At 39.8% G+C, this 13,512-nt stretch overlaps 1 protein-coding gene across 2 annotated transcripts in view; it reads right to left on the bottom strand.

Moving 5' to 3' along the window:
- The window catches only part of PDE8A (phosphodiesterase 8A), a 119,259-nt gene that overhangs the window by 30,285 nt on the left and 75,462 nt on the right, over positions 1-13,512 (bottom strand). For both annotated transcript variants that reach the window (XM_087972614.1, XM_087972615.1), the window contains 6 exons: positions 11,977-12,033; positions 10,095-10,285; positions 9,280-9,336; positions 7,257-7,314; positions 3,616-3,704; positions 1,787-1,865 (listed from right to left, as the gene is read on the bottom strand). In XM_087972614.1, the coding sequence (XP_087828740.1) occupies positions 1,787-1,865; positions 3,616-3,704; positions 7,257-7,314; positions 9,280-9,336; positions 10,095-10,285; positions 11,977-12,033 (531 nt within the window). The remainder of the gene's footprint in view (positions 1-1,786; positions 1,866-3,615; positions 3,705-7,256; positions 7,315-9,279; positions 9,337-10,094; positions 10,286-11,976; positions 12,034-13,512) is intronic.

Raw genomic sequence — 13,512 nt, forward strand, 5'->3', positions numbered from 1 at the left:
TCTCTCTCTGTGTGTGTGTGTGTGTGTGTGTGTGTGTGAGAGAGAGAGAGAGAGAGAGAGAGAGAGAGAGAGAGAGAGAGAGAGAGAGAGAGAGAGAGAGAGAGAGACTAGCTCATTTTGACTCCAATGTTGCATGAATCTAGCCTGTTGGGTTGGATTACCGTTCAGGATATTGTAGAAACCCTGAAAACGAATGAGTTGATCAACCAGATAAGGTTTGCTGTATGAACCCAACCTAGAGTTCACACAGTATAGATATTTTTTTTCCAACAGAGTCCATGGATCAGATTAGCCGCAGAACCTCATAAATGAACAGAATGGGTGGATTTCAACTGCCTGCATACTGGCTGAGGGAATTCTGGGAATTGAAGGTCATCCATCTGAAAACCACTGAGTTGAGAAACAGTGCAATGGGAGAACTGAAGAATTAATTCAAGATGGGTTATGAGGTAGTGGAGCAGTGGTGGGATTCAAATTTTTTTACTACCGGTTCTGTGGGCATGGCTTGGTGGGCGTGACAAGGGAAGGTTACTGCAAAATCCCCATTCCCTCCCCACCCCACTAACCTACTTTCCAGCTCCATTCTCCTATGCAAGGCAACCAAAGAAGACCCAGCCAATCAGCTAGGACTCAATGAGAGGCAGAGAATAGATGGGGGCAGGTCCAGTCAGAGGTGATATTTTTGCCAGTTCTCCAAACTACTTAAAATTTCTGCTACCGGTTCTCCAGAACTGGTCAGAACCTGCTGAATATACCACCTCTGTAATGGAGTCCACCAGGGCTTACATAAAGATATTGAGGAGTGAAGTTTAGCCTGCCTTCTCTCTCTAGTAGTCTTAAAATCAATCTTTTCTCTTTTAAAAACTGTGCCAGATCAAATTTAGCCCTGGCTGGCCAAAACTGGTTTTGATTGTAACTCAACTGGTCTTGCTACCTTCCAGGCCCACACAATCTCAATGGCCCCCTGGATGTGACAGAATTATAACCACCAGCTATCTCAGACATCATAGCCGGGAATGAGGAATGCTGGGAGATACAGGTTAGTCCCATTAAGAGAATAAAACGAAAGCATTTTGCAGCCGCCCCTGTTGTTTGAAGCATTAATCAACATTTGTTTGAGTGAATTGTATTCTGGTTCTGCTAAAAATGTCCTGCTTCTTCCATCACCCCTTTCCTAAGAGGTCTGTAGGGAGTGTGCATAAGCGCACCAATGTGCCTACCGTCCCTGTCCTATTGTTTCTTTTATTTTTCTTATATGTACCCATTTCATGTATTCATAACTATGTATACACTTATACCTATTATCTTGTAAGCGATTGACAAATCAAAATAAATAAAATAAAAATAAATAAAGATGCATAAAAGACACAAAGATCTTATTTTTAGGACCTGCTAAACTTCCTTCCCCCTTTGAAATGCCTATTTCTGACTTTCGAGACTAGCAAGATAAGCATCAGTAAGGTTTTTAATGACCTTGGGCTAAATACAAACTGCCATAAACCCCTGAAACTAAGCGAGATGCTTTGTGAAGATACAGTCTACAAAACAAATGCTAATTTAAAACCAAAGGTTCTTAAAACCAATTTTTCCTCTCCATGGAAAGGTCAGAAAAATACATACGGTATTAAGAACAGATTCTAAGGTAATTCAATGCACACAGATATATATATATGTTATCTCTGCACATGTCTATCTGTGCGCATGAAGTAAGCAAAAGAATAAAATCATACAAAACCACAGGACAATATCTGACACTCATTAAAAAAAAAAAGAAAACCAAGCAAACCTGTATTACATGGTCTTCACTTGTAATCTCAGTGGCTTCTTGACTTTTCTCTAATGCTGTAAATATCGAATTACAAGCCCTGAAATGCAAAGGCATGAAAAAAGAAGCAGAAGCATTAAGATCTACTAAATCACATGGGCTTTTCAAGATCTAGAAAGAAAAGAGTGGCCTAGAACTGAACAATTCAAAACCAAAAGAGAATAAAACAACCGGAAGGTTCCACGAAATCTTGCAGGCTGAAGAAGGCTTGGACAGTCGCCCATGGCAGATGTTTTAATTCAGTTTCTGGAGCTCAGCAGGCAATCAAATTTGAAAGCTAAATAGCTGTTTTCATTTCTAGGATTCAGTCTTTTCAAGTGGAACCTTCCAGTCATTCCATTCAAATCTGTTTTTAGTCATTCCATTCAAATCTATTTTTAGTCATTCCATTCAAATCTGTTTTAACCCCCCACTAAACAGCTAATGCAACCAGTGGTGGGATTCATATTTTTTTTACTACCAGTTCTGTGGGCGTGGCAGGGGAAGGATACTGTAAAATCTCCAGTCAGAGGTGGGATTTGCCAGTTCTCCGAAGTACTCAAAATATCCGCTACTGGTTCTCCAGAACTGGTCAGAACTTGCTGAATCCCACCTCTGAATGCAACCCTGTATCCACTGGGAACAATCATTTTTCCAAGACTTTTTGCCTTCCAGATTTCCTTCTGTTCCTGGAGAATGTTTGAATTTATGGAATGTTTGGAAGTTTTGAGGAGGATGTTGAAACTTCCTTCCTTTATTTATTTCAGTAATTGGCATGCCACCTGTTGGTGAGAGCCTAGCTTGGAAGATATTGATATTTATTAAACAAATTTATATGGCCGCCCAACTCACACATGTTAATGTCATACCTGATTAAATAGCTCTGGCTTGTAAAATAATTATGTACTGTACATCACACATAAATCTGCATGTGTCAGATTGCTATATATTAATATACCTTGTTGCATATAAGATTTTCTCCATCCAACCCATAATCATGGACAGTCCATGGAGAAGAAATGGTCTGCTTTCTCTGTCCATCCCAGGTCAGTCCTTCAATACACCAAAGTAGACTTTCAAAGGGTAAAGGTTTTCCTGTCCGGTTGTGTCTGATTCAAGGGCTCAATGCTCATCTCTGTTTTTTGGCCAAAGGAGCCAACATTGTCTGAACACATTTTTTGTGGTCATGTGGCCAGTACGACAATGCCAGTAGTGGGATTCAAAGTTTTTTACCACTGGTTCTGTGGGTGTGGCTTAGTGGGTATGGCAGGGGAAGGTTGCTGCAAAATCCCCATTCCCTCCCCACCCCACCAACCTGCTTTCCCACTCCTTTCTCCTGTGCAGAGCAACAAAAGGAGACCCAGCTGATCAGCTGGGACTTGGGAGGCAGAGAATAGATGGGGATATAGAATATAGAATAGCCAGTCAGAGGTGGTATTTGCCGGTTCTCCGAACTACTCAAAATTTCCGCTACTGGTTCTCCAGAACTGGTCAGAACCTGCTGAATACCACCTCTGGACTATACCCCAAAAGCACACCGAACGCTGTTACCTGCCCACCAAAGTGGTACCTATTTATCTACTCACATTTGCATGCTTTCAAACTGCTAGATGGGCTCACCCTTTGCACAGACCACGGGTCTTGAACATGGGCTGTCAGCTTTCCAGCTGACAAACTTGGAGTTTTTGACCCCTGAGCCATCACACGTTTGCTGTAGACTTCAGCAGGGATCAAATCCCAACCAATTCCCATGTTGGTCAGGACAGTTTTTTCCTGTGCCAAGAATATGAAGATGAGATAAGTAGCATTACCTTAGTTTAAATTGTGCCTGTACTTCTCCAAATTCCAACTGTATGAGTTCATTGTAACAAGCCATGATGTTCGAGTTTTCAACGTATCTCTGGTTGTGTGGGGGGGAAACAGATGTCAACATCAAAAGACCCTCTATTCTATTCATATCTTAATAAAACCTTGACTTGAGAAAAAAGCTTTTCTTATTAAAGAACATTTTAGTTATGAGACGCTCTTGCTCATTGCTGTAATGGGATGTTCCAGAAGATGGACGTTCTCTTAATAAACAAAGTTAGAGATTTTTATTATTTCTTTTTGGACTACTTACGTAAACAAAGCCATTTAACACTCCTAGGATACATCAACACTAGTAATCCTTGACATAGAACTGGTCCATAATGATCATTCAAAGTTACAATGGCCCTTCCCAGAAGAACTGATGAAGCTTCTTGGATGAGAAATGAAATATTTTCAAAGAAAAAAACAGCAAAGTCCAGTTGCCTTTTGAAAAAGCATCTTTGGGGCTTCTTATGACCAGTTATGATGGCTTCCCTTCTACAAACACTCCATGGTCCAGGATTCGATTTTGAGTACTTGGCAATCATCCCATCTTTGTGGCTTTTGTAACTGCAGCATCATGCAGTTATAACTGAGATTTATGATGTGGGTATTTTTGCTGGTTGGCATTTACTTCCTGCTTCCATCAAAAACGCCCATTGGGGAAAATGCATTCACTTAACAATGGTCACAAAAAATGTTGAAAAATCAGGTGCAGTCAAGGGATGCCTTGATTTATGATTGCAATGACTTACAACCATAATTTTGGGCTCAATTACAGTCTTATCCCGTGGACTACCTATATGCAAATATAATACTGTGTTCATCCATCTCCAAATTTTCTGATATAACTCAACAAATACACCAAATTTTATTTATTGCACTTCTACACACCCCAAACCCACATTTGTTTAGACAATGTATGTAAATGAAAAACATAAAAAAACCATTTACAAAATATAATTGTACATCAAAGGCCAATTTAGGATGAGAAGTATTTCAGGATAAATGTTCGATCAAACTGTCAACTCTGGGCACTAAAGTATACATAAAATGTTATACTTTGAAAAAAAAATTCTTTGAAATCTTTCTTGAAAATTCTTTGAAATCTTTCTTGAAAATTCTTTGAAATCTTTCTTGAAAATTCTTTGAAATCTTTCTTGAATTGAGGACTAATTCAGAAGTCAAACAAAATAATTCAAGAAGTAGCAATCTAAAACTCAATGTATATTCCATCCTGGTCAATATTATGTATCCTGGGACTTTAACTCAATCTGCCCTAACTTTGCAATTAAAGAACTTGCAAGAAACATACACAATGTCCATAGATATATGCCCCCTTATCTAATCATTTCCCAAACCTATCCAGCTGGCCGATAAATTTCCTTCTTTTTGAAGGAGACAAATATTTTAATCAACAGCCTTACTGATAACTCTCTGCCCTGATCCGCTTATGATGGGATGAGAAAAAGCTATGAGTGAAGTCAACCAAACAATAGTTGACTCCGATCCACAAAATGACACAGCCAGCATCTCATAATGCCCTTATACTCTTTACACTGACACCATTTATGCCAAACTTTCTATGATATGTGCCTTTTCATGAGATCTGAGGATCTGCCTTCAAAGGTAATGAAAATCAAAATCACCTTTTCATCGGTTTGGATGCTGAAAATTAGACCATCTCAGACTCCTCCTAAATAATCTCTTGGACTACAGTTGGTGGTGCTAAGAGTTCATCCTTTCCTATTAGCAGATGCCTTGACTGGCCACAGAAATTCTGCTTTTTCAGCCAAAGGATCAGCCCAGTGTGAACTCACCCTAAAAGTCATATAATTCTGTGCTAATGCCATTGCAATTAGATGACAATGGGTTTGACAGTAGCTAATCTAGACAACTCATTCTAATTGACCAACTCCATGCTTGTATATTAATATATATACCTAAATATACATAATTTATGCACCCTCTTGTCAAGTGTCAGGAAAATCAGGAGATCCAGACAGTTCAAATGGATATAAAAATTTATGGCAAGCTTAAGCTCTCTACAAGAATCTGAACTACTAACAGCCAAGGGAAATTAGCGTGGAAATAAGAGTAGAAGGAATTGAAGGTGAGCTGGACTTAGATCTGTTGTGGGCGCGAAGGGACTCATGACTGATGATGCATTTGACCCCTCCCTCAGGCTCAGCCTACATCTGTCTCCCATTCCCTTCTCGCTTATGCTTTCAGCCTCTCATCTATGGTCATTAGCTTTCATTTGATCTATGATTTATGAAAATCTATCTGTATGTTCAATCACAGGTGACAATAACCTGATGACATGTCATCAACCAATTACGATGGTTATCCTCCCCCCCACTCCCCTCCCCATTAGATTTCTCCTAGAATAGACAAATATAAAACTAAGCAATGTGCCCTAAATGGTTAGGGCTATTACTATTTTAATCTAAACATGCTCTTGGTAATCCTTGAACTAATGTTCAAAAAGTGGGAGAATATTTTTCCCCCAGGCTTTGGCAAAATCAATCTGAGATACACACACACACACACACACACACACACACACACACACACAGTGTAAGTATATATGTGTGTGTGCGTGTGCGTATACAGTATATATGCACAGTATAGATAGATAGATAGATAGATAGATAGATAGATAGATAGATAGATAGATAGATAGATAGATAGATAGAATACACACACACACACACACACATATATTTGTTTTCTTACAGTATATACAGTATATACAGTATATACAGTATATACAGTACAGTATATGTTTTCTTAAGTTTTCACAGGTACTTACATGTATGGCATTCAGCTTTGTTCGGGTATTTTCCCACGTCATTGTAGTTGTGCTTTTAAAGTTGTAGCAACGTTTCGGCAGAATCTCATCTGCCATCATCAGGCTTCTGTATCATATATATTCTGTATGATACAGAAGCCTGATGATGGCAGATGAGATTCTGCAGAAACATTGCTACAACTTTAAAAGCACAACTACAATGACGTGGGAAAATACCCGAACAAAGCTGAATGCCATACAGTACAGTACAGTACAGTGTGTGTGTGTATATATATATATATATGCATGTATACAGTGTGTGTATGTATGGTGTTCGGCTTGGTTCGGTATTTTCCCACGTCATTGTAGTTCTTTTAAAGTTGTAGCAACGTTTCAGCAGAATCTCATCTGCCATCATCAGGCTTCTGTATTGTGTCCGTCTGTGGGTCAGACTTTTACAGTGGTTTCAGATTTAAATTTGGGGCAGCCTATTGCTGTGCCAGAATGGTTTTTTCTTCATCCTGATTGGTTGGGAGTCTTGGTCTGTGTTTATTGGTCTCGGAGTTTGCTGTGTTCTGCTTGATGGGTGTTTCTGATATCTTCTGTCTGTTTTTTGGCTCTTTTTGTATCTTGATTGGCTGGCAGCATTGTGTTACTTTATTGGAGGCCTTTAGTGCAGCTTGGCTTCGGGTAAATGGATGTATGTATGTATATATATGTATGTATACCCCCCACACACACACACACACATACAGAGGGGGGGAGGTAGAGAAGAGAGAGGAAAAGATGACTATAAATAAGTAGACCTACCCTTGTGAAGCCTGCAGAAAGAAAAGGCAATAATGAGAACTCTTCACGATCTGCATGTCTGGTGGGAAGGAAAGGAAGAACAGAAAGATGTTAAGAGAATTTTATTTTCCTGGTTCATCCCTTAAATATTCACCTCTGCAGACGAGAGGCTGTGTCTCAGATCACTAGTAAATAAACGGAAGTCTTTCAAACTTTAAAATTCCATGGCTTTTGAAAGGCTACAGACTTTCAATTTAGAGGAGAACAGAGGTCCATAGAATTCTTTTCTTTTCCCTTGAATGTGGGATAATAGAAGTTCTTTTTTTCTTCTTCTCTGTCTATTCCCTCCCATGGACTCTCTTCCCTTCTTCTGGCTTTGCTCTTCTTTGCAGGCTGCTGTTATGCTTAGCACCGGTTTGCAAAATCAAATACTCCAATGCGATTATTCTAAACGGTCTCTCCTACTGCACCAGCCTTTTAAATTCATAGCTTTTCTAGCCTCTCTGCTTAAATCACAGCTATGAGACAGTAACAGTTCCATATTTTCTTTTCAAATAATCACACCCAAACAGTATTAAAGCAAAGATCAGGAGCGCTACTTTTTACTCCCTAAAATCAGATACATATATATTTTTTTCTCTCAGCCAGGATTTGAACTTGGAAACGTACTTGGCCGAAGAAGAACTTTTAGCTTGGCAGCAAATGCTCTGTGTTTCACAAGAATGGCAGATTTTTTTCAGGGGGGTGCATATCCTAAAATAAATACAGATGCTAAGTCACTGCAATCAACATGAGGAATGCCACAGGTCCCTATTTATGAAAACAAGATCACCGTGAATTATCCCCAGCTGGAGCAAACAGGATGCTTTGATGGAAAATTGTGCCATTGGCTTGGAAGTCAACGGCCCTTGGCTTTGAGTACGAAGGGAGGAAAGTTTCAAGAGAACGTAAGATAAGAGGTGCAAGAACAATTTAGAGGGGATAGCTTTATTTACCTATCTGCATGGGCACCAAATATTTTAAGAGACTAGAGGCATATCTCCTTCATGGATCATTGCCTAAAAGATATGACTCCAGAAAATGAGCTCCTGAAGGTCAGAAGTGGTCCAATATCAGTAAAAGTGTCCAATGTGTGACTGGGGAAGATTGGAGGACAGCGTGCTATGGACCATGGGTTGCAAATAGCCGGACACAAGTCAGCGACTAAACAACAACAAGGAGGTCACAGATAAACCTCCAAGTGGCTTCAATGACTCTCTAAAAGAATGCAAATGACTAGCTGTCTGCAAGGAATAGAAATCCTTCCATTTCCCCACCATCCAGTCAGAGCTGAAGAAGCTTCTTGGATGAGAAGCAAAAGGTCTTCAGAAGAAAAACAAGGAAGCCCCGTTGTCTCTTGAAAAAGCACCATTGGAACAACAACAAGGAGGAGGTATATGGTTGAATCTCCAGTTAGAGTGAGGGGAGGAGTGAAAAGACTGGTGAGCTTGGAGCCCTTGTAGGGAAGGAAGAGATGGAGGCCACAGTACCCCTTCTCTACCTGAGAATTCCTGAATTGGTTTACCTGCCTGTTGTTCCCAAGAGAATGTAGTCAGTCTGGTGAGATTCTTGTAAATAGGCAGGCAGCAATAAAGAAGCAACTCTGACCAGCTCAAGGTGTCATTCTGGTTCTTTGTGCCTGGCCGTAATCAACAGCATCTTGTAGTAGGTGGGGGAAATCACCGTCCTTTCCCCCCAACTCTCATATTTTAGCAGACACCCAATTCAGAAGACACGGGTCTTCTTCCATCACATGTGGCTCCACCCACAGCTGCACATCCCTTCTTGAATTACAGTATCTTCAGTCACTCTATTTTTGTCTTCTCTGCCTACCAGCCCCATTCCTAACATTCAAAAGGCCAGGCTCCGCAGCTACATAGTCAGCTAAATGTCAGTAAAAATCAGAGAGAATGGGTCTTGATTTGCAGTTACATGCTTCCAAGCCTGCCCTTTTTGCCTTCCTCTATATTTTAATCGGATACTGTAATAATATTTCCACACTTACCTCCGCACGACCCCAATAATAACAGTGTTTTCAGATGGTTTTGTTGTTCTAATGGACCTTTTGAAAAAAAAAAAAAAGGGGAAGGTAAAGAAATTGTGGTGGGTTCCACAACATGCTTGAAATCAACACAGGAATATTTCACTGAGGTTCGTACATGTTTAAATTGGAAGAAAAATACCCAGCTCCTAACCATTAAGACAGGTCAAGGAACTGTTGAGAATTAGTGAGTCATGAAAGTGTTGAGCTAGGATAGGAAGACCCAAGTTCTAGTCCGTCCTTAGACACAAAAGTTTTTGGGGGTGACTGAGCCAGTTAGTTGCCCAACCTAACCTACAGGGTGAGCTGCTGGGAAAACTGGAAAAAGGAGAACATAGACTGATAGGCTTGGAGGAAACCTCAAAGGTCTTCTAATCCAATGCCATGCTCAAGGCAGGAGATCTTATACCATCCCGGTCAAATAACTGTCCAGTCTGTTTCTGAAAAACCCCAGTGAGGGAGGATCCACAACTCCAGGAGGCAAGCTTTTTTCCACTGATTAATTGTTCTCCCTGGAGCATTAGGTATGCCACTGATCTCTTGAATGAAAGTCAGGTGATAAAGGGAAGGCTTCACATGCTTCCAACCTTATTTGGAATGTAAACGCATCTGAAACACTGAGAGCCAGGGAAGGATTTAACCTCTCACAAAATGATCTCTGCACCAGGAGTGGCCAGATGCCAAACATCAAACATCCCCAGGGCATCATGACCTGGCTGGTTAGTGAATCCCATATTACAAGAGGTTGATTGCAAAAAAAAAAAAAAAAAAGGACGCACCTGCACAGCGTTTCTGCATCAAAGTATCTCGAATTCCTGTGATCAATAATGATGATTTCATGGTGTTTATCCAAAAAACACTCAAGGGCAGATTCAGGTGTCCTGGCAATGCTACAGCGGTAGCCTGCTTTTTCACAAGCCCAGCAGAACCCATTGCTCTGGTTGTCTTCTTTGGCAAACACTAAGAGTACCTAATTAAAGGAAAACAAAGATGGGGAAATGGGCCTGGACATACATGTATGTATCACAGAAAGAAAGAAAGAGAGAGATGGAAAAAGACTCGTATAAAAAAAAATCTGAAATCCCCTGCACATAACTTTGGTCACAAGATTGATTCATGGACCCTGTCCTTATTAAGATGTTTATAATAGCAATAGTAGTCAGACTTATATACTGCTTCACAGTGCTTTACAGCCGTATCTAAATGGTTTACAGACCCAACAATCTGGGTCCTCATTTTACCGAATGAGGATGGATGGCTGAGTCAATCTTGAGCCAGTCAGGATCAAACTCCAGGCTTTGGGCAGAATTAGCTTGCAATTCTGCATACTAACTAACTACTGTGCCACCACACAGCCCTGAGATTTTCATTAAACTAGCCCTCTCTGAACGGTTTACAGAGTCAGCCTCTTGCCCCCAACAATCTGGGTCCTCATTTTACCGACCTCGGAAGGATGGAAGGCTGAGGCAACCCTGAGCAGGTCAGGATTGAACTCCTGAAAGTCAACAGTGAATTAGCCTGCAGTACCTAACCACTGTGCCACCATGGCTCATCAAATGAACACATATAAGACCTACAAATCATAGCCTACCCTTACAATCCATCAAACAGACACAGAAATAAAGTGAAATCAAAGTAAAGAAAACTTTTTAATAAATGAAAAGAGCAACAATCACAACATATAAATGAGCGAGCCAGTTTGGGGTAGTGACTAGAAATAGTTAGGTGCTGGACTAGAAATAGAAAGGCCTGTTCTAGACTTCTAGAGTTCTAGTCTTGCCTTAGCTACAAAGCTCCCTTTATGTTGAGAGGGAAAAATAAGTGGAGAGAGGACTATGTAAGTCATCTTAATTCTTGTACATGAAAGGCAGGATATCCATCCATCTGTCTACCCATCCATCCATCCATCCATCCACTGCAAAGGTCATAAGTGTGAAAAACGGTAATAAGTCAGTTTTTTCAGTGCCGTTGTAACTTTGAATAGTCACTAAATGAACTGTTGTAAGTCAAGGACTGCCTGTACTTTATCCCAGCAGAAGGCAGCTTCTGATATTTTGCTGGCATGGCCACTGTCAGCATAACCATCAAAATTACCTAGGCTATGCCTGCACTGATGCCTTTGGACCATTTCAATATTCAGCTAAGTCAAATATTCTCCAAGCAAATCTTAGCTTTAGTTCATACTTCTAAGCAATTCCAGGCATTCCAACTGTGCTTATATTTGGATTAGAACTGCTGGAATGTCAATAAATCTCAACATTTACACCTACCTGAAGGCAGAATGTGTTTATGTGTGTGAGCAAACACACACAGACACACTCTGACTAGGTTTACACTTTGGATTAAACCTGCTAGAATGACAATAAATTTCACAATTCATACCTACGTATAACTGATACATATGTGCGCTTGCACAAATGCCCCAATTTAATTCAGGATTTCTCTTTATTAGCTCAATACTCAGTGAAATGGGCTGTGAATATTGCTCTAAAAGGCACGTTTTACCAGGCTTTGTTCCATTCCTTTTTACTATAGGATGCTATGAAAACACTTCAGCTGAAACTGATATTGAAGAAGTCTGCAATAAATGTACAGGCATTTCTTCATTTAGGTAACCAATTCCTGGACAAACCAAGAGATGCATCTTTAACAGAGGCTTACCTGAAGTTGTTCTCGGTGGAGTCTCATAGGGCCAAATTGCACATCCGTTCCTACTGCCTAGGAAGAAGAAAGGGACAAATTTAAATGATATTGCAGGAGAAGAGCAGGCTGAGATTGAGGGTGGGGTTAAACATGTCACCAGTTTGGAATCTTTCCCATTCCAGCTCCCTGTGAATTTCTGTTGACTTTTATCTAGAGACTATTTAACCTTGACCAGATTCTTGTGTATAGGTAGCAATGATAAACACTTCTGCGCATTGAATTCAGCAAATGTCCCTGGTTATTTGGGCCAGACATATATGCTACATCTAGGCAAAGAAACACAGATTTCACTTCCTGGCTTCCTCTTAACTCAGAAACACCAAGTGTCAATTTCAAAACTGCATGGAATTTGCAATCAGTTACAACAACTCTAAAGGAGTGAATGAATCAGCTCATTCCAAAGCTTTTCGGTTGGCCATATCTTAAGCAGACTAAAATAACAATAATAATTAATCACAAAACTTGCTAAACCTGCTACCTGTTTGGGTAAGAACGTTTGAAACCAGCCTGATGCAAAGAGAAAGAATTAAAAAACAGCAAGAAGTTTCATAGTTTCTTTCTGTACTTTTAGCTTTTTCTTTGATTTCTTTTTTCTTTCCTTTCCTCATTTTATATTAGCCCTTGTTGTTTTTTAGTCTCCTTTTTAAATTTTTTAATCAAAAGTATATATTAAAAAACCCAACCTGACGCAAGCAGAATGGGTAAACAATGCATTTTATTTACAGCTAGACTGGCAATTTTTTTTTTTTTTACTATATTGATGTTTTAGGTGCATGGAAACATGTAACAACAATTTAGTAAGGAAACCGTAAGGGGTGATGTCATACTTTGCTTTAAAATCTTTGAAAAACATTAGACCAATAAAGGACAAACTATCAACATAAAACAGTAGCTGTAACAGCTTAAAAGGAGCTTGCACAATTTAACTCTGAAGTTAGTGAAATTAGTATTGTTATTATTTTGCTCAGCTTCTGATTATTCTGAAACTGAATAGCAACTAATGGAAGGAGAGCACAGAAGTAAATGAATAGATTTTTGTCTGATTTTGGCCAACTCCAAACTTTTTGTTGTCTGAAACAAAATATAAGTTGATAATTCTACGTTTTTTTATGCAGAGGTACAATGGTACTAACACCAAGACATTGTCCTCCATTACTGTGGAAGTCTAACCAAGATGCTCAAAGCAGAGGTATCCTCCCAAAATGTCAATCATGACTATTTGATTGAAGGTTCGCTCATCCCTTTGGTCCTTGACTTACAATGGGTTGCTTAGTAACTATTCAAAGTCACAACTAACCCCCCCCCAAAAGGAATTTATGACCTAGATTATGACATGACCCCTCCATAACCATATGAGACAAAAACATGCTCATAGCAAACCACTGGTTTGCTTATAGACCACTGCAATAAAAGATCATAAAATCTGATTGGTCACATGATCAACCCATTTAATGACCATTATGACCATAACCAGAAAACTCCATTACCATTGCA

Source organism: Notechis scutatus, chromosome 11 (assembly GCF_049901735.1).
Source record: "Notechis scutatus isolate UNSWTSFEM ecotype Mainland chromosome 11, rNotScu1.2, whole genome shotgun sequence".
Lineage (NCBI taxonomy): Eukaryota > Metazoa > Chordata > Lepidosauria > Squamata > Elapidae > Notechis > Notechis scutatus.